The 21,058-nt window shown below is 39.3% G+C and overlaps 1 protein-coding gene across 2 annotated transcripts in view; it reads left to right on the forward strand.

Moving 5' to 3' along the window:
• Positions 1-808: 808 nt before the first annotated feature.
• Positions 809-21,058, forward strand: part of pod1 (coronin) — a 30,615-nt gene continuing 10,365 nt past the window's right edge. The window contains exons 1-21 of one of the 2 annotated variants that reach the window (XM_089739516.1): positions 809-932; positions 1,364-1,730; positions 3,971-4,157; positions 4,391-4,594; positions 5,003-5,224; positions 7,175-7,302; positions 8,037-8,177; positions 8,825-9,346; positions 11,084-11,189; positions 12,151-12,273; positions 12,719-12,839; positions 13,476-13,595; positions 14,132-14,229; positions 14,904-15,017; positions 15,791-16,033; positions 16,417-16,676; positions 17,970-18,091; positions 18,457-18,595; positions 19,509-19,640; positions 20,090-20,164; positions 20,822-20,957. In XM_089739516.1, coding sequence (XP_089595642.1) covers positions 1,422-1,730; positions 3,971-4,157; positions 4,391-4,594; positions 5,003-5,224; positions 7,175-7,302; positions 8,037-8,177; positions 8,825-9,346; positions 11,084-11,189; positions 12,151-12,273; positions 12,719-12,839; positions 13,476-13,595; positions 14,132-14,229; positions 14,904-15,017; positions 15,791-16,033; positions 16,417-16,676; positions 17,970-18,091; positions 18,457-18,595; positions 19,509-19,640; positions 20,090-20,164; positions 20,822-20,957 — 3,502 coding nt within the window. In that variant the 5' untranslated portion in view covers positions 809-932; positions 1,364-1,421. The remainder of the gene's footprint in view (positions 933-1,363; positions 1,731-3,970; positions 4,158-4,390; positions 4,595-5,002; positions 5,225-7,174; positions 7,303-8,036; positions 8,178-8,824; positions 9,347-11,083; positions 11,190-12,150; positions 12,274-12,718; positions 12,840-13,475; positions 13,596-14,131; positions 14,230-14,903; positions 15,018-15,790; positions 16,034-16,416; positions 16,677-17,969; positions 18,092-18,456; positions 18,596-19,508; positions 19,641-20,089; positions 20,165-20,821; positions 20,958-21,058) is intronic. The other variant, XM_089739517.1, reaches the window with a different exon arrangement.

A 21,058-nucleotide genomic window follows, 5' to 3' on the forward strand; every position in this document is an offset into this window, starting at 1 on the left:
GTCCCAACAGACGAAGACTACCAATAATGATCGCCTGACATTTGGTGGGTTTGACCGTCAAACCAAACCTACCAGACCAAGCGCATATAGCCTCTAGATCCCCATTCACTCTGCGAACCGCTTCAGACACACAGTCCACAGTAGCCTGCGAGTACAGCTGTAGGTCGTCAGTGTTAGTGCTATTTACTAGTTTTTTTAACATATTATACGTTATATAGCAACTCAAACGCCTGCCGCGTTGGCAGCCGCGTCTAATCACGCGCCGCGACCAATCAGGAGTTCTCGTTGTCGGCTCCCGGTGCGACTCAAAGAGTAGCGACCGAGGGGTTTCCTTTTAGAAAGCCGCGCGCGCGCCTTTTCGTCCCGCAACAACTGAAGCATACATTGGTCGCGGCGCGCGATCAGACGCGGCTGCCGACGCAGCAGGCGTTTGGGTTACTATAGTCAATAATTATAGTACTGTTTCATAATATGTATGTATAAACAATGAAAAGTACTTTTTATATTCTTTTGTATTTTCACTTAATTAGCTGAGGTACAATTATTGCTAATTACCAATCAAGCATAATACAGGGAAAAAATTGACACGAATATTTTTTATGTAATTACGTTCACAAAATAAATTAACAGATTGTAATATACTCTTCCGACTCCTCCCCCTCCTTGCATCGTTCTTCTCATTACTGAGGGTCGTGACTCCCCCACTGCATCAGTCTATCTTGTAAGATTGTTCTCCATCTCCATGATGTAATATACTAGATTAGTTGATTTTTAACGATTCATTTTCATCAAAACTTGCAATCGACTAATTTGTTAGATGACGTTTCCACGATTTATTGATCGATTGCCACCCCAATGTCGCTTTGAAATGGCCGACGTTTAGGGGGAGTGTCTCAAGAAATTGAATATCTACGTAATTAATGCTTGACAAGGTAAGTAATTGATAATAAGTTACAAGTACTTAGATAAATTTATCTATGTTGATAGAAAAAAAAATGCCAGATCAGTTTGTTTATTAATATATTTTATCCGTTTCCGGTGTCACTGCCGGCCCAGTTATTCAAAACAAAAGGTGTTTGATATTATTTTGATTTAAAATCTGTGTTCATAAATAGGTTTATTCATATTATTAATAAATGTATAGCTCAATAAGTATGTTATTATAGTAAAATATATTATAGTAACTACATAATTATTAGTTTAAATTATTTAAGACAAAGAAACTTGTTTGTTTTCAAGAAAAATAGTTCTAATAAAATAGTCCGTCAACATAGCGTACATAACATTTTTAGGTATATGTTCAGTTAATATTCCTATTACTTATAAACCGAACGTAAAAATTAAAAATATTCTACATTTACAGAACTACAACATTCCAAATTCGAAAGACTGATTATTTTAAACTAAATAAGTGAACAATCATGGCGTGGAGATTTAAAGCATCAAAGTATAAAAATGCGGCGCCTATCGTGCCCAAGCCCGAAGCTTGCATTCGTGATGTATGCGTAGGTTCATACCAGACTTATGGGAACAACATTTGTGCATCTGCTGCCTTTATGGCCTTCAACTGGGAGCATGTTGGATCAACCATGGCTGTTTTGCCTCTGGACGACTGTGGCAGGAAAAGCAAAACAATGCCTCTACTCCACGCCCATTCTGATACCATAACCGATATGGAGTTTTCTCCGTTCCACGATGGATTATTGCTGACCGGATCTCAGGATTCTTTGGTGAGTGCATGAAATTTTTGTATTATAAGATTACTTTTAGTTTCAGAAAATGTTTCTAATTTTATCAACAATATTGGCTTACATTGTGTTCCGTACAATACAGCAAAATTATTAAACTAGACATGTCCAGCTACTAAATATCTCTTTAGGAATTCTTTTCTATAAAATTTTCAAAAATAAAATGGATAAACTATCTTCCTTTATGATAATCTTTAATGGAGCGGCCTATAAAGGCTTGCTGACTATGCTTAGTATGGAAGTATGCCTTGGGGCACTTTTTTATATTAAGTATATGAAAAATGAAAAAACATCCTAAACAAAAATAAACATATTTTATTTTCTTAGAATAAAATTCCTTAGGTTAATCTTAAACTGTTTCTTTAAAGAAATCATTTAAATCTATTTGTCAGTTCAAAGAAGTTCTATAGACAAATATGTATCTTAACAATTTTTTTAATAATATATGTGGGTATAATTTTGCACCACTAAATGTGCAGTTAGATTTAGCAATGTTTTTAGCACTCAGTGATTGTGAGATGTTAGTTTTTATTTAACAAAACATAAATTAGTAGTGACCTGTTTGATTAACAGAGCAAAAAGACTCGCCTTTCCAAAGCAATGTTTCAGCTAATGATATCTGTGAAATTGTTTTTTTATAACATCTCAAAAGAGAATGTGAAGATGCATTGAAAGGAAACTTTGATTTAAAAAAAAAGAATCTCAATTTTACAAAATCATTCTATGAGTTATTTTTTATTAGCAATTGGAGTTCAACTCCATGAACCACATGGCTTTTGACCATTCTTGGTATATTACTGCACTGGTTGGGATTTGATGTTACGTATCATATACTTGGGTGTCAATGACCTGCCTGAGACGAATGGGGTTATACATATCTCTGTTTATCTATGCCTATTAACATGTTCAGGAAATTTTTTACTGTGCATGTTTAATAATTTTTGTGTAACACATGATTACTTAACAGTCAACTAATAAAGTTATGTTTGATATTAGAGAAGGACCCTTGCTAAGATTTACTCTTGTATTATGGGAAAAAGACTAGTAGAACAAGTACAGCTTTTTACCTTTAACACTTTTGAAATAAAAACGAACACACAAACACAAGTTAATGCTACAGTTTTGTGTTTGTTTTTACACATTTATTTATATGTAAATTTTTTTGTAATATTTTTTGGTATGTATTTGCATACTTTTATTTTTGTTTGTCTCTGAAATAATATCTATAATGAGAACACAGGTGCAAAAGTTGCTGGCGTAATTCTGTTATTTGAAATGTGTAGTAGATTCCATTAAACTTCACGATAGAAATTATATCAACTGTAATGCGTCTAAATCAGTAATGAAATAAATTAAGTGCCCTGTGAGCTTTACTTTCATAAATTATCTTATCTGTTTTAACTATATTTGGTTAAATGAATTGTCAGTGTTGTTTGTTTGTTGATAGGAAATAGAATGAATCATATTATGTTATGCATTGTTTAATTGTATGATGATAATATAATAATCTCAGTTTTATTCCCTAAGTCAATAAATGTCGGTAGGTTTTAAGACATTCTTTCTTGTTGGTCTTTCTGTTGATTGGAACAATTGTTGTTTTTTTGGTTTAAACAGTAGGATTGCCATTGATGGATACAATCAAGAATAAGTAAATATCATTCCATGCACTCACATGTAGCAACTGTTCTAAAAAATCTAGAGCTAAAATTTGTTTTATTAATTGGTAAGCTGTTATGGCCTAAAGGATAAGATTTGAAGTGGATTTGTATCAAATGATGCAATTATGATTGTGGAGGCAGGAACCAATTTTTCTAAGCAAGTGCCTATTTGAGATCAGTAACAACTTCTAATATGAAAGAGTAAAATCAAAGCACATCTAAAGTGTATAAATAAATACCATTGTAAGGGTGTAATGCAATTGTGCATGTGAAGGTACCATCGTCCTATCTTTTTGAGACAAGTAAAGTGCTCTTTCAGGTTTCAAGAGCGATCCTCTTTTAGCTATGTATGTAATTTCTTAGAACAATTGTAACTTGTTTTGGGTAGTTGAACTCTAACCAACGCTATAGTTGAATCCCTTGATTGAGTAGACCTGATATCTTATCTTTTGGCCATGGGTGCTTAGCGTAACTAGGATCTAAGAAGTATTGGACATCCTGTCACTGATAAAATGATTAAGCGGTAATACCGACACTAATTAACAAAAGGCAAATCATTCATAGGTAAAAGTTTGGCACATACCCCCTGAAGGACTTAAAGAGTCTCTGTCGACTCCGGAGTGCTCTCTCTCACAGAAGCAACGAAGAGTTGAGAATGTCGGCTTTCATCCAGTTGCTGATGGCCTGATTCATGTTGCATCAGGGCATGAGTTGTCTCTGTGGGACTTAACTCAGCAGAAGGAGGCGTTTGGTGAGTTTGACCAACTTTATATTATTTCTGTAATTTCTGCAACTTCTGCAGTGTGACTTTTTCAGTGAATCACGAAAATTGTGACATATTTAAAGAAGCAGAAATTATTTTGGAAAATAAATCAGTTTAATGAAAGCATATATGTAAAATCCTTAGAATGAAGTTCAAAAAAATAGTTTGGAGCAGATAATTAGGAAAGTCTGAGATAACCTGATGATTACTTATTTTTGCAGTAAACAGGGATCATTCTGAAGTTATTCAGTCAACATCTTGGAAGAAAGACGGCAAGCTACTAGCAACATCATGCAAAGACAAGAAAGTGAGGATATTAGATCCGAGGGCCGCCGCGCCCATTCTGGATGTGGCCAATAGCCATCAGAACATCAAGGATAGCAGGATCGTGTGGTTGGGAGATCAGGATCGAATATTGACTACTGGTTAATTTTTTCGTTTTTTACTTTGAAGTGGAGCTCTCAGTCACATTAACATTTTTTATTTATGGCTTAGATCAATGGACGAGCTTACAGCCCACCTGGTGTTAAGTGGTTACTGGAGCCTATAGACATCTACCACGTAATTATGGTCATATTACCTATCAAACTAAGCTATGTCACCCACCCTCACGGGCCAAAATCTTAAAACACACAAAATTTCATTGTTTCCAAATATTAATTAATTCCAAATAATAATAAATTAAAAATAATTTATTAATAATTAATTATTAAAAAAAACATCGAGAATTTAATTAAATTAATAATTATTATTTCCATGCTAAAAAATGCTATTATTTCCAAAAAACTAAAAAAAATGAACTTTCACATAATAAAGTAAGTTTAAATTTTCAGGTTTCGACTCAGCTCGCCTCAGACAGATTATAATACGTGACATCCGTAATTTCTCTCAACCTCAGAAAACATTGGAGCTTGATTGTTCCACCGGAGTACTGATGCCACTGTTTGATGCTGACACCAATATGCTGTTTTTGGCTGGGAAGGGTGACACCACCATACTGTACATGGAGCTCACCGATAAAGAACCATATCTAATTGAGGGGTTGAGGCATTCAGGTATCGTGAATTAATGTAATCTATATATTAATACGTGAAACAAAAACTTTGCATCCCTTTTTACGAAAATTGCGCCGATGGAGGAGTATGAAATTTTCCACACTTATAGAGAATATATAGAAGAAGTGCACAATGCTAATATTTTTTTAAAATAATGCATAAAAGATACATTAAATCAATAAAGAAAACATTACACTCACTACCATGTATTTGACACACACACATATTTATTGTCAAACTTTTGTTATTGCTTAAAGTCTGTCGTCAAATTGAGAATAGGTTAGTATATTTATATTTGTCTATAGTGTAGTCTTGGCGAAATCTGTAACAATAGGACCATAATAATGTTGAAACTTATAATTTCAGTTAATTATAGTCGAATTTCGACTACTGCGGGATCACTAGTAAACATTATTAAGTAGTCATTTATTATGTGATAGTCTCAATATTATAGGTACACTGTCTGATTTTAATAACCAAAATAGAACTGTAAATATATAGCATCAGAGAGGATTGAAGAAAGATGTTTTAATTCAAACTGGCCACCTGCTGCTACCAGACTAATTTAAATGCCCTTGGTATTTCCATCTTTCAGTAGTAAGCCTCAATGTGAATATTTTTTGATCGTAAGATTTCATTTTTGGATAACCTCAATCCATCTCACGAAATTAGGTTAGTAAAATCTTCAGTGATGAGGATCTGTAGCGGGTAGCTATCATAGTACACAAGATATTTGACAGAGGCTTTAATCTCGCTAGCAAAATTTTCAAAATAAGCTTGCATATATACAAGTTTCGAACACAAAATTTTGCATCCCTTGCTGAGCCCGTGGTCGACTACCTGCCCTGGTAAAACTGGAAAGGCCTTTGGAATACCAGTAATCCTTCCTACAAGAAAAAAAAAACATATTGGACCTTCGGTCTACCTAGCAATTTCACCAGCTAGGTGGAAGATCTTTCCTTTGTCGTCACCCCAAAGATCTTAAAGCAGTGTTTAAGATACCAATATCTTATAGTGAAGGGCCTCGCGCGGTATCTATGCCACTTCGATAAAGCGGCACGATATGAGAACCCTCTCATCGTGGTCGCCGGTAACTACATTCCCGATCCTGCGGACAGAATGGATAGCAGTCGACGTCGCCCCAAACGGGCGACAAGTAAATTAACCTTCAGACACAGTCCACTGAGTTTCTCGCCGGCTCTTCTCAGTGGGTCGCGTTTCCGATCCGGTGGTAGATTCTGCGAAGCACGGCTCTTGCTAGGGTTCGTGTTAGCAACGTCATCAGGTTTGAGCCCCGTGAGCTCACCTACTAGTTAAGGCGACGCTGATATAGCCTATCAAGGCTATCAGCCTAGTTAAAAAAAAAAGTTATCTATGGGAGTATGGTGCTGGTACGAAATGCTCCCCGGGGTATCAATCGTGATTGCTCAAGTTGCACTTAATCACTACACACCGCGCAAAATCATTAGACAAAAAACAACTATTATTCACACGACGTAGAACTGAAATATTCGGAATTATTCAATTTCATTATCTCAAATCTTAAATCCTATAGATATACTAGTTTTTTCCCTTTGATGGCACTTTTGCGAGTGTAATTTCTCTTTCATCGAGTTTCAAATGACAATGTTGCTTAATAAGATTTCACTTCTGCAAATATATTATGAAATGGTATATTAGATGGTACATCGACATAGCTCAGAGTCAGCAAGCTGACGATCGCTGGAGCAGACGGGTTCTCGATTGGAGACGTAACGTGGGACGCCTCCTGGCTAGGTGGTGCGATGACCTCCGAACGGTGGCCGGCAAGAAGTGGATGAGGAAAGCCGTAGGCCGGGCTCAGTGGTGTGGATTGGGAGAGGCTTATGTCCAGCAGTGGACGACTGTGGGCTGTTGTTGATGATGATGATGATGATATTAGAAGATATTGCATGTGTTCGTTCCTTGCAGGAGAACAGACCAAAGGCGCTTGCCTGGTACCGAAGCGAGCTCTCCGGGTCATGGAAGGTGAAGTCAACCGAGTGCTGCAACTGACCGGGTCCTCTGTAGTACCGATAATGTATCAAGTACCCAGGAAGGTGGGTGCTTAAAAAATAATTATCGAAGTTAATTAAATAACATTTAGATTTTTATTAAAAGGACCGTTGATGGTCCCTCCTTACTGCCATCAGTCGGAGCTCTTTTAAATTGCCTTGGCAGAGTCTGGTCAACTTTTTTTTTATGAATGAGCTATTACTGGTGCCCAGAGGCCTTTCCAGTTTCATCAGGGCAGGTGGGTAAAGGTTCAGCCAGGAGGGGTAGGATTTGCCTACAGCTGCAGTTAACTGGTGGTAAGACCTCTTGTGAGTCCGCGCGGGTGGGTACCACCACCTTGCCTATTTCTACCGTGAAGCAGTAATGCGTTTCGGTTTGAAGGGTGGGGCAGTCGTTGTAACTATACTTGAGACTTTAGAACTTATATTTCAAGGTGGGTGGCGCATTTACGTTGTGGATGTCTATGGGCTCCAGCAACCACTTAATACCAGGAGGGCTGTGAGCTCGTCCACCCATCTAAGCAATAAAAAAAATAAAAAACTTGGTAGGAAGCGGCTGGACTGCCCCTGGCATTGCTGAAGCCCATGGGCGATGGTAACCACTCACCATCAGTTGGGCCGTATGCTCGTCTGCCTAGAAGGGCAATAATAAAAAAAGAAACTTCCTAGTTTTTCCTTCCTAGTAATTATATAGGAATGCCAGCCCAGGAGGGCAAAACTTTAATTTATTTTTATTCGCTTGGACAATTGATATCCTATAAGTGGAGTTTCGTGTGCAGAGCTACCGCGAGTACCACGCGGACCTGTACCCGGACACGGCGGGCACGCTCACGTACCTCAGCGCCCCCATGTGGCTGGACAGTCTGGATCACCCCGTACCCAACATTTCTTTGAACCCAGCGGATAATAACTGCACCCAGGTATGTATTGTCCAGCAGCAGTGAGACTTTTTTTTTATTTGTTAATGTGAGCGCTGTTACATTTTTATATGAATCGTTATATAAACGTTATATAAATTTTCATTATGATTGGCTGCAATTTCGGTTGGTACTATTTTAGATTGGATTTTGATGAGACAGATTATTGGCTGTTAAAATTGCAAGTGTTGGTGTTTGTTTATTATAATGTTTTAAGTTTAATTACTTTTTGACTAAATTGCTTCAATTGAATTGAAGAGTATCGGTGGGCGGATAGTATAAATAGTTATATACATATGTATTTAGTTAATTGTTGTATTGAAAGGGATGTTTTTTTTTGAAGTTTATTTGAGTAATTTTGTATGCGGTTTTATTTTCTTTTGTTGCTATTCGGGTGTGTTTTGTGGGATTATATAATATTATATATTTTCATGTATTTCGTAGAACAGTTAGTGATTTTGTTTCGTGATAAAAAAATATTTTTTTGTTTGATTAGTAATTTAATTAGTGAATGGGTTATTTTGGTTTGACTGTTCTTGGTTTAATGTAAGTACTTTTTTTTTAGTTCAGCTTTGTTCGCATGTGTTTGTTTGCTCTTACATGTATTTAATTATCAGTAGCCATACTTACTTGTAATTACTGGTTTATAGATACATCGCGGTGATTTAGATGAAGTAGTGAAGGCGATTTTGTCAATGCCGCCATTAAAAAAGACCGAAGCAAAAAAGACTGTCGTGTCACCTCGCATCGAAGACTTGAAGCCGCTGCCGAAGACTCAACCGACACCAGACCCAGAAGAAGACCGCATCGATTTCGTGAACGTTAAAGACCTCATCAAAGGTATGGAGAGGCAGACCAAAGAACCAAAAGAGACGAATGGCTTCAGCAAGAAGATCACGGATAACGGACACGAGAACTCCACAAAGAGTTACGAGTGCGAACAAAACGAGACGACCGATGAGAAGACTGAGAAGACCGTCGATAAATCGGACAGCATCGAGTCCCCGGAGGGTTCCATGTCGAGGAGCAACAGCCTGGTCAACGGCGCGCCGACCCAGGCCCCGAAGCCGCTGCCCAGGTCCTCCATATCCGAGCCCGGCTCTGCGGACGAGCCCTCTGAAGTTCCCAAACCCAAACCCAGGACGACCGCCTCTCAGATATCTGGATACAAGGTATTTCTTACACTTGGCCAACGTGTATGTGTCTTAGTGTGTCGCTAGATTTCTGTCGAAATAAATATTTAATTTTTTAGTTTATTTTTTGTGTTAGAATAATTGTAAAAAAAAAATTGTTTGTTTTTATTTTTTTCTAATTGTTTTTGTTTGATTTGTTTTTATTTTTAGTTTTGTATTTTGAGGGCTAGTATTAGTAATGCTTTAATTTATGTACAACAGATCAGCGTTAAAGATTTGCGAAGTTTTCGTCGTTGATTTAGTTCTCGATCCACTCTGTAGAAGCTTTTCGATGAAGGGCTCGGTATAGCGCTGCTAGTTTGTTTATGACGGGCGAAAAGCTCGAAGTCTTTGTGTTTGGAAATACACAAAGACTTCAAAGCACCGGTAATCAGCTTGGTACCGTTGGAGGGAGCTATATAGCGCTGGTCTCGATCGAATCAAAGACTTTCTTGTAGGTCATAAATTTATTAATATAGTACATGTATGTACATATCGACGCTTGAAAGGCAAACGTGTGAACTTTACAGTAGACTAATTTAAAGTTGAAATACCTGAACAAAAATATATTTTAACGAATCCAGCTGTAGGATTGAAATGATTTTAATAGACCTAGAAATATATATTGTTTGCGCATCGAATATGGTTATTGCCTATTATTTATGTATAAAGCAGTTATTGTCGCTTAGTCATGTTTGCCTTTCAAGCGTCGATATGTATATATTTTAATTATTATTTCCTTTAGAATTTTGCAAGTCGTAAATATAATTAAAATTAGTTTTACGGCTTTCATCTCGCGTTTTTTTTATTATAGTTGTTTTTGTTGTTATTATATTGTTTCTAATATTTCCGGATATTTTACGAAGCGAATACTTTACTTAACTGGAGCGAAGACTCCCGTTCCGTGGAACGTCGTTTTCCTGTAAAGCGAACCACGTTCTTGTCTTGCATGTATATGTTCTTGCAGCAAGATCCCATAGTTATAACCCACTGAGTTTCTGGCTTGATCTTCTCAGTGAGTCGGGATTCCGATACAATAATATGTTTCGCGCAGCACTGCTCTTGCTAGTTCTAGTGTTAGCAAACTCTCTCAGGTTGAGCCCGTGAGCTCGCTTACTCTTCCGTGTGTAGCTGGAATAACCTCTTAGGCTACCATGAATAGGTTTTAAAAAAAGTGGTCACGATCACGGCCTCCGGTATTGATAAATTAGAAAACTGTTTTGCAAATCGTCGCAACGTGCTTGTACCGAGGGAAAATGACATCATGAATGGATTAGTGCTGGATTATTAAGCTATTTATTGCATAGCTTTTATCGCGGGCCTTGAGTGTGGCGACCGAATCAAGAAATTCCGTAACGAAAATAAAACCTAACACTCCCCACTCCACTTACTATGTAGCTCGCGTTCAACACATTCACACGTTACGCTTGTGTAGTGTTTGTGAATAAGCGCGCGGCGTGACGTCGCACTGCATGCACATCATGAAAAGTCTGCCCATCTCGTATCTCTTGCGAGGTCTAGCTTATGAGTGTGAAGGGGACAGTTGATGTTTTGCTTTTGTTAATTTTTATAAATATAGCGTGGTCTTATTTTATTTTTGTTTTAATATTAAATTATTATTGTCTAATTATAATTGCATAAGTTGATAAAAAATGCTATGCAATAGCTTTACTGCGGCAGTCCCCGAGTGCCATTTAGTTTTTTTACTAATGAAGGGAGGTCGTGTTGTTGTGACAGCCCCGCCTGGGACCGAAGCCGTTCTCGGCGTCGTCGGGCAGCGAAGAGTTTTCGTTCGACAAGGTGTTCTCCGTGCCGACTGTGCCCGGACTCAAATCTGATGCAGGTCAGTTAGAATTGTCATCATCTCAGCCTGTCCACTGTCCACTGCTGAACATATGTCTCTCCAGTCGATCTCTAGTGCGGCCGGCTGGTTACCACCTGCATCCAACGTGACCCAACGATTTTCACTAGGTCGTTGGTCCTTCTAGAAGGTGGCTAACAATTACAATTGACGCCGTCAGCGCAAAATTGGCCTAAGCTTACCATAGTTCTTATGGAGCAATGGGGTTTTAGTTTTCATGAAATTGAATTTGAGTAAACAAAAAAACAATACGCGCAAAAATAATGTTTACAAAGTCATCTGTTATCTATGGTTGAAACAATGGATAGGCCGGTTTTGCATCAAAAATTATTATATAATATAATACATAAATAGTAGTAGTAGTAGTATAATAGTAGTATATAATATATAAATATACGTAATTATAAGCATGATTATGAAAAAACGTGGGCTAGGCCACTTTTGCGCTGACGGCCTCAATTATAGCTTTTCTAAACTTATCATAGACGGTAAAATTGTTGATAGTTTTTTCAGGAACATAATATGACGATGGTAGACTCTATTGTATTCATTCTTATGTTGCTTTTAAGTTTTGGCTATTTTTTTATGACCGGCCGAGGTCTGCTCGACATCAACACTCCTTGATATGGATGAGACGAAATGAAAATGAGGTTGATAAGAGAGTGTTAACTATGAATGTGGAAGGATATAGAGGAAGAGGTAGACTTAAGTAGAAATGGATGGATTGCGTGAAAGATGGTATGTGTAAGAGGGGAGTGAGCGAAGAAATGGTATATGATAGAGGAATATAAGAGGAAAAAACATGTTGTGCCGACCCCAGGGGACTGATAGAAGGGCGGGAGAATGAAGATGAATGGTAGGCTGTATTGTAAGCCCGCAGAGGTGGGTATCATTGTTTGCCCGTCTGTGCAAAACGGTAATAAATGGTAATTGTTCTTCGTAGTCACTTCACCGGCGTCCACGGAGGCCACCACCCCGGTTTCCGCACCGCTGGTGAAGGACTCGTCCGAAGAGAAGGATAAGTCTCTCTCGCCGACTAGCGATATGGACAATCAGCCCAGCAAAGGTGAGAAACGATTATATGCCACCAATTCCTGGTTAAGTATTTATTAATTGTACTCGATGGAACAGATGCGTTATCGATTCCACTTATAGCGAATTTTCCCCCTGATGGTGAATGGTTGTCGTTGCTCATGGTCAGTTTTGTTACGAGCATAGATAAGGTGTTGCCCGACGCGGCTAAACATGATAAGAGATGTATGCTTAAATTACTGGTGGTAAGACGTCTTGTGAGTCCGCGCGGGTAGGTACCACCACCCCGCCTATTTCTGCCGTGAAGCAGTAATGCGTTTCGGTTTGAAGCGTGGGGCAGCCATTGTAACTATACTGAGACTTTATAACTTATATCTCAAGGTGGGTGGCGCATTTACGTTGTAGATTTCTATGGGCTCCGGTAACCACTTGAACTGTGAGCTCATCCACCTATATAAGCAATAAAAAAAAATTCGCAGAGGAGTATATAAATGGAAAATCTGACACGAGTCTCGAGGAAGAGGTGAATTCATCTGACTCCGGCTACAGACCGAAGACGCCCAGCACCGCGGAGAGGAGGAAGATGTTCGAGTCCACTGAGTGAGTTCGGACTTGAAACTAGTGAGGGTTGGAAGCCTATATTCCATTGTAGTGATATTTTGCTAGTAATAAATAGCCTTTTTGTTCAATTTGATTTTAAGTTCCTCGTCTTAACATAGGGACTGTTCAAGTATTACGTAAGCAGATTTATTACAATTATGAACACTCCCTTTCCCCTTGTCAGCAAAAGTAAGAAAAGCTTTGACCCAATGCTAACGTAAACAATGGTAAATGATTTTTTTAATTAATGTATTCAAATTTTTTTAATGATTCACGAGCAGCAGTTATAATTATAGAAATAAGAAAATAAGCTTACGATAGAGGACATGTAACGCATATTATATTCATTATATGCGCGAGATAATTCTCCTACACGGTTCCAAGCGAGTACCTAAACGTATTCATTTTATTTATGGAAATCCCCGAAAATGCGTTCCGTTTTCAAGCATAGACTAGGCTGCCAATATGTGTAAAAAAGTAAATTAACTACTGTTGACGTAATCACCATCCATACCCCCCCGCCCCTCATGCCACCAAAAATAAGCAAAGCAAAGATTACCCCGCTCCCCCTATAGTGCTTACGTAATATTTGAACGGCCCCCATATGAGGCCACTGTACCGTCGCCGTGTCGGCAGGTGCGGCGCGGGGGTGCAGTCGATAGCGGACCGGCGCCGCGCCTACGAGCTGCGCTCCCTCAGCGCCTTGGACCCGCCCCCCTCGCCCTCGCCCGCGCCCCCCTCCCCCGCGCCACTCAGGTAACACTCGCCACTTGGAACTGTAATTGCGTTGCGTGCTATGTATTGAAACGTCCGAGTACCGTTGACAACTGTTTATTAATGAATATCAAAATACCCTCAAAAGCCGCCCCTTCGCCATCAAACAAAAAAAAAAAAAGCAAATTACCCTGAATTGAAAATTTCAATTTATTATTTGATATTTTGTTTTGGATATTTTGTTCCTAAATTTTCTGAAACAGCTGGGATCGTAGGGGCGATGACCTCGCGCGTCATATGGTCAGGAGATGTGTTCTAGCCAAAAACTTCGTTGATGCTATTGGGTAGTGTAGATGGTTAATATAAGTACTACATAAATCACTTACCATATTTGATACCATATTGAATGGAATATTTTAAATGTATCCAACTGATCATTATTTTTAATAAATGTATCTTTTTTATTTGATTGGTTTTGGTAATTTTAAGAACGCTTCAATGATACTATGTACACATATGGACTTGTTGTTGTTGTCTGACATAAAATAAATCATTCATTCATTCATATTGTCCCGCAGACGTAGAGACTCGCTGAAGTCCCGCAAGAGTCCTGACCGGGAGGAGAAACGTTCTTCAGTACCTAACGTTACTACCAAGAGAACTTCAACTGTCTTCGGTAAGAGTACACGTGTTGACTCATTTGTTTTCAAACAAAGATTATGTAATATATGTACCTAGTCTTGCCATAAATACTGAGTCAAAGAAAAAAAAAATTCTATTGCAAATAACATTTATTACTTTTACAGTATGTTAGTTTAATACATAAATATAAAACAATTTAAAGTATAAAAAGCTTATTCGAAGTGGTTTCCATTGGCTGCAATACAGTCCTTTAAACGTTGAGGCCAGTTATCAATAGAAGCACGCTCTCTTTCCATGGGAAATTTTTTCATTGCCAATCGTACGGATTGTTTTAAGGACTCCAAATTATCATGGCGTTTAGAGCAAGCCGTACTCTCTAAAACTGACCATAAATCATAATCCAGCGGATTAAGTATATAAATTAATTTTTTTATTGTTTTTTTCCATTCATTCATTCACTATCGGTACCAGAGACTGATAAACATACATAAATGTGTTTGAATATATACCATATAGATAATAAACACCCAGACAAAGAGCAAAAAAACCACACACACATAATGTTGGGATGTTTGAATCGAACCCACGACCCTCGGCACAGGAGAGTGCTAACTGCATCAGCGAGTCAGTCAAATTCTATTGTATGATATTCTTGACCCTTCAAGGATTCTAATTACATTTTTGCTAACAAATGACGTCATCGGACAGGTAAAGTGTCCAAGTTTCGACATTTGAAGGGCACGCCGGGACACAAGTCCACTCAAGTCGAGAACATCAAGAATATCAGCCGGCAGATCTCCGGAGAGTGCAACGGATTTTACGGTAAGCACCCGCAGGTCATATTATAATAATTGAAGTGAATTGATATATCGTATATGCGCATTCTAAATCGAACACTGCAAGTTTATTTTATCAGAGACGCCTAGGTCAGTGACCCTGCGCATCAGCTGATTCGTTTATTTTCAAAACAAAAATAATTAGTTAACTGTTTTTTGATCGCGATTTTATTGTTTTTTTTATTATTGATTAGGTTATTGCTTAGATGTTAAGTGGTTACCGGAGCCCATAGACATCTACAATGTAAATGCCGCCACCCACTTTGAGATATGAGTTCCAAGGTTTCAGTATAGTTACAACGGCTGCTCCACCCTTCCAACCGAAATGCATTACTGCTTCATGCGCAGAAATAGGCAAGGTGGTGCCCTGTAAGTTTCACTTCAATATATACTTTTTATTCACAAAAGTTTCATTTTTACCTCCCAAATTTTCATTTTACCCCATTTAAGTAATAAAATGAAATCAAATAAAAAATTTTTTATTCAACATAAATGAAAGTACATACTTGTTGACCGTCAAAAAGAACTACCGCCAATTCACAAAAACTAGCCTCCGTCCTGAGAAGAACTGGCAAGAAACTCAGCGGGCATGTCTTTTTCATTTTTTTTTTTTTTAATATTAGATTTTTTTTAATATTTATTTTTATAATGAGTAATATAACGTAAAAATTATTGTAATATTGAAATGCCCGGAGCAAGCAACTCATTCCCACTATAATAAAAATAATGCATATAAGTCCGTTCTGATTGTGTACACAGCGAACGGCGTGCGGTGCGCCGTCCCGCTGGCGGGCGGGGGCGGGCGGCTCGGCGTGGTGGAGCTGCCCGCGGGCGCCAGCCCAGTGTCGCGCGGCGCCGCCCCCCCGCCCGGCGGCCTGCACCCCCCCGCCGTGCTGCACCCCGCGCCGCTGCAGGACTGGTGCTGGGACCCCTTCAGGGACGACCGGCTCATGGTCGCGTGCGACGACGGTCTCATCAGGGAGTGGATCATACCAGAGAACGGTCAGTGTTGCCATTCTATTGTAGACTAGCTGACCCGGCAGACTTGCAGTGCCTCAATCGATAAATAAAAGACCTAAACTTTTATATAAAATAAACTTAAAACAAACAAAAGGAATCCTTCCGATGGGGGACACATCAGAGGGAAGAAGAAAATTATTTTTATTTAATCCGAGCATTTTTATATTTATCTACCTTTTAAACCTTCTTTGGACTTCCACAAATAATTCAAGATCAAAATTAGCCAAATGGGTCCAGCCGTTCTCGAGTTTTAGCGAGACTAACGAACAGCAATTCATTTTTATATATATAGATATTCAATTTTTGGTATTTTTTACATCTCATACATGAATATCAACTTTATGACCGATCAATAATTCTCACAGGTCTTCAAGAATCAACAAACGAACCAAATCGCATATTCTCGGCTCATCCAGACAAAATCTACATTATACGTTTCCACCCCACGGCCTCCGACATCCTGACCACGGCCGCCCACGACCTCACTGTCAAGATCTGGGATCTCAGCGTCGACGAACCGAAGGCCGAAATTATATTGACTGGTCACACCGAACAAATATACGCTCTAGACTGGTCACCCTGCGGAGAATATTTGGCTACACTGTGTAAAGATGGCTTAATTAGGGTGAGAACTTGGACATATGTGAATTCTTGTTAAATTTATTCTATAAACTATATTTATTTATCTACATTGGATTATATTGATAAAGTTTGACTAAAATAATTGATTTATTCAAATAAAAATATTTGTCTATTTTAAGGCAAATATTTTGGAAAATGTCAACAAATTGTGCATTTGCTTTGAACACTGAGATAATCGTTGAAATTGATTGATAAATGATGATGATCAAATCATTCTTGGTTATTTTAGTTGCGATTCCACTACAAATTTGAAACTAAAATATGTATGTTTTTTTCTTTTATACAAAAACCAAATCCTTAAAACTATGAATAAAATCAATGGAACCAAAATAAACATGTAATGGTGCTCAAAAAAGGTTATCATCCTTTTTATTTGTGTATTTCTCTTAATTTACTTTTGTAACTACCGTAGATTGCGGGGAATCTGGACCCTTTCCAAATCCAACACAAATTTTCAATGGTTTTTCTTAGGGTAATAATACCAATAAAATTGATAATACCAATTAAAATGGTTTTGGGGCTTAAATTTTTATATAAGATGCGTTATTATACATAGTTCATTACAAAATATACACAAAAACTAAAAAAAACTAGCTTGACCCGATTCACCTTAACTTTGGGGTGAATCAGGTTACGTATGGGGACAATAGAGTTTTTCGATAGGGGTGGCACTATTTAGTTGTTAGGTAGGTACCTAACTTTAGGTAATTAAATTTTTTATATCTTTAATGAGTTACAAAACTGATGACTAAATTAAACTTATTAATATTCTTAAACACTAAATAAAAGTCATTTTCAGTTCAACAAAGTTAAATCTAACAACTCAACAAAAGTGTTGTGACATCCCAGATTTGTCCCTATTCTAATTCTAGTCTCTATTCCCCCCAATCTACTGTAATCAAAATGAAACACTAAAATGTAATTATATTAGTTCTTCAATTCAATAAAGCATCATAAAAAAATTTGAACTTTAAGCAAAGGCCACCGAGTACCGTTGATCAATTTTTGTATGTCAGATTTTGTTGTCAAACAAAAAAAGAAAAACGCAAAATTGGCCCGAATTGAAAATTTCAGTTTGTTATATAATATTTTGTTTATTATATTTTGTTCCTAAAATTTCTGAAACAAATGGGAGAATAGATTCTCCCCAATCTACTGGTATCTCATTTGTGTACGTTGCGCAGATTGTGCATGTTTTTTCGACGGTTCAAGATTCACTATCAGATAAAATTCCTTACTGGCAGTCTGTGCAATGATGTAACATTTGTGTCGGCAGGTGTACGCCCCCCGCTCGTCCGCGTCCCCGCTGCGCAGCGGGGCGGGCCCGGCGGGGTCGCGGGGGGGCCGCCTGGTGTGGGCGCTCGGGGGGACGCATCTAGTCGTCACCGGATTCGACAAGTTAGTACATTAGCGATGAGACATACCTGCAGAATTGAATACCAAGGCTTCTAAATTTTTTTTTTTGCTTTGATTGGTGGACGAGCTCACAGCCAGCTTACTGTTAAATGCGCCACCCACTTTGAGATATAAGTTCTAAGGTCTCAGTATAGTTACAATAGCTGCCACGCCCTTCAAAGCGAAACGCATTATTGCTTCACGGCAGAAATAGGTGGAATGGTGTTATCTACCCGCGCGGACTCACAAGAGGTCCCACCACTAGTAATAGTGTTGATGAACACGAGACCACAAGAAGAGCGTTAGCTTTGTAAATAAAAGCTGCATCCTCTAGTTCGATTGACTTAGCAGTGGTGTGGTCTCCGCAGAGTGTCGGAGCGGCAGATCCTGCTGTACAGCGCGGCACAATTGGAGGCGCCGCTGTGCACGCTGGGGCTGGACGTATCTCCAGCTGTTTTGCAACCTCACCTGGACCACGACTCCGCCACGCTGTTCCTCACGGGCCGGGTACGCACCCCCCCAACTCCTACCGACTGACCATAGAGACTCTTTGGCGGGAACGCGAGGAGTGAAGTTTTGTGATTTGTTTTATATTGTCTATTTAGTGTTTCTTCAGGTTTAAATGTGTAATAACGGTGGCTTATTAACCGTTTAATATCTCAGAAAGTGCACCTAATGTGGTAAAATGAAACAAAGCCGCTGGACGTAATTTCTCGGGATCCTTCAAAAAGTCCACTGAAAAAATCTCAGTAAATGTCCATCATTTTACTAAGATTATTTCTCATCCCATATCATCTCATTTCATTTCACTCCATATTATCATTTTTCATAATAAATTAGAATATAAATTAAAATAAAACATGACTTAAAGGTCTTCGTTACCAAGTTATAAAATCTCTTAGAAAAAAAAAAACCGACTGACCATACGTATAACGGTTTTCGGTGTCAGACTGTCCCAATATGGGCCCTCGAGGATATCGCTTTCGGTGCTAAGTGATTACCATTAAGTGGTCAGGCACTTCTCTTTCACTACCTCTAACCAAAAAGGTCAAAGAATAAAAAAGTTTCAATTGTATGAAGCTTTTTTTTATTGTTTAGGTGAGTGGACGAGCTCATGGCCCACCTGGTGTTAAGTAGTTCCCGGAGCTCGTAGACGTCTACAACGTAAATGCCGTCGCCTACATTGAGTTATGAGTTCTTAGGTCTCAATTTTTACAGTACAATGCTTAAAATGTCTGTTCTGTTGCAACTTTCCAACCGATACCGACTTCGGATATTCTAGAATATTCTAAACGTCATAATGTTAGAAACAAAAGTGTGTCAATCGACCGCTACCGACGAGTGCCCCGGGGTGACTGTTCCCTGGGTGACTTTCCCCTGTGTGACGGTCCCCTGGGTGACAGCGCGTGCGACTGTGCAGGGTGACTCCACCATCTACTGCTACGAGGTGACGGGCGAGGCGCCGCACCTGTGCGCGCTGTCGCACCACCGCTGCGCCACGCTGCACCAGGGGATCTGCTTCCTGCAGAAAAATCTTGTCGCTGTCGAGAAGGTACCGTTGTGTGTGTGTGTGTGTGTGTGTGTGTGTGTGTGTGTGTGTGTGTGCGTCTGTGCGTGTGTGTGCGTGTGTGTGTGTTTGTGTGTGTTTGTGTGTGTGAGTGTGTGCGCGCCTGTGCGTGTGTGTGCGTGTGCGTGCGTGTGCGTGTGCGTGTGTGTGTGTGTGTGTGCGTGTGTGTGTGTGTGTGTGCGTGTGTGTGTGTGTGTGCGTGTGTGTGTGTGTGTGTGCGTGTGTGTTGTGTGCGTGCGCGCGTGTGTGCGCACGCGCGTGTGTGTGTGTGTGTGAATTGTTGAAGAACAATTGTTCTGTGCAGCTTATCCGTGGCGATAGTGAAACCTTCGGAAGTATTCTATCTCGTTCTATCGCCAGTTAAATCGTATATTTTTGTCTCTTTTCAAATATCCAAAAGTTTTTATGATAAAATTGAATTTTTCTCCTTTTAGGTCGAATTCGCTCGCGCTTTGAGACTTACGAATGGCAACATCGAGCCCCTGTCGTTCACGGTGCCCAGGATAAAGGTACTCCTGCTAATATATCATTTTCGTTGTATATGTTTCAGTTCTCTTCGTGTTACGAAGGCTTTCAATTGAAATAGACATCATTGTCATTCGAATTTTCAAGAGTACATATAAAAGATTCTGTAGATGTATGCACATTATAAGCTTCAAATTGAAGACCGTATCTTTATCTGTCCAGAATTTCGGGTAATTAAAGGGCTGTCTGGAAGAAATCGCTTTTAGCGATAAGACCACCTATTGTACAAATCTTGTTTTCTAATGTTAATTGTGTTTGGTTTGCAATAAAGTATGTTCTCTTTCTCTCAATGAGACATTTAATGAGATCTAGATTAACAAATGTATATTGAGAAGTACTGTTTTTTTTTGCCATGCTGGGTGGACGAGCTCACAACCCACCTGGTGTTAAGTGGTTACTGGAGCCCATATACATCGTATCGTAAATGGCGCATTTACACCTTGAGATATAAGTTCTAAGGTCTCAGGATAGTTTCAACGGCTGCCCCACCCTTCAAACCGAATCGCATTACTGCTTCACGGCAGAAATAGGCAGGGTGGTGGTACCTACACGCGCGGACTCACAAGAAGTCCTACCACCAGTAAAAATAATTGTAGTATCGGGTATACATGTGGTCTCATGCCCGTGCCGCGTGTCCGCAGAGCGAGCTGTTCCAGGACGACCTGTTCCCGGCGACGCTGGTGACGTGGCAGCCCTGGCAGGGCGCGCAGGGCTGGCTGCAGGGCCGCGCCGCGCCCCCCCGCCACCGCAGCCTGCAGCCGCCCGGCATGCCCGCCCGTGCGTAGCAACTCATTTGTTATTTTCTTATCTATGCTGATAGCCTATTTTTTTTAAAAGGATTTTATGACCTGGTAACTAAGACCTTTAGGTCAAGCCTT

The sequence above is a fragment of the Bombyx mandarina genome, chromosome A1 (genome assembly GCF_030267445.1).
Source record: "Bombyx mandarina strain Sakado chromosome A1, ASM3026744v2".
NCBI lineage: Eukaryota > Metazoa > Arthropoda > Insecta > Lepidoptera > Bombycidae > Bombyx > Bombyx mandarina.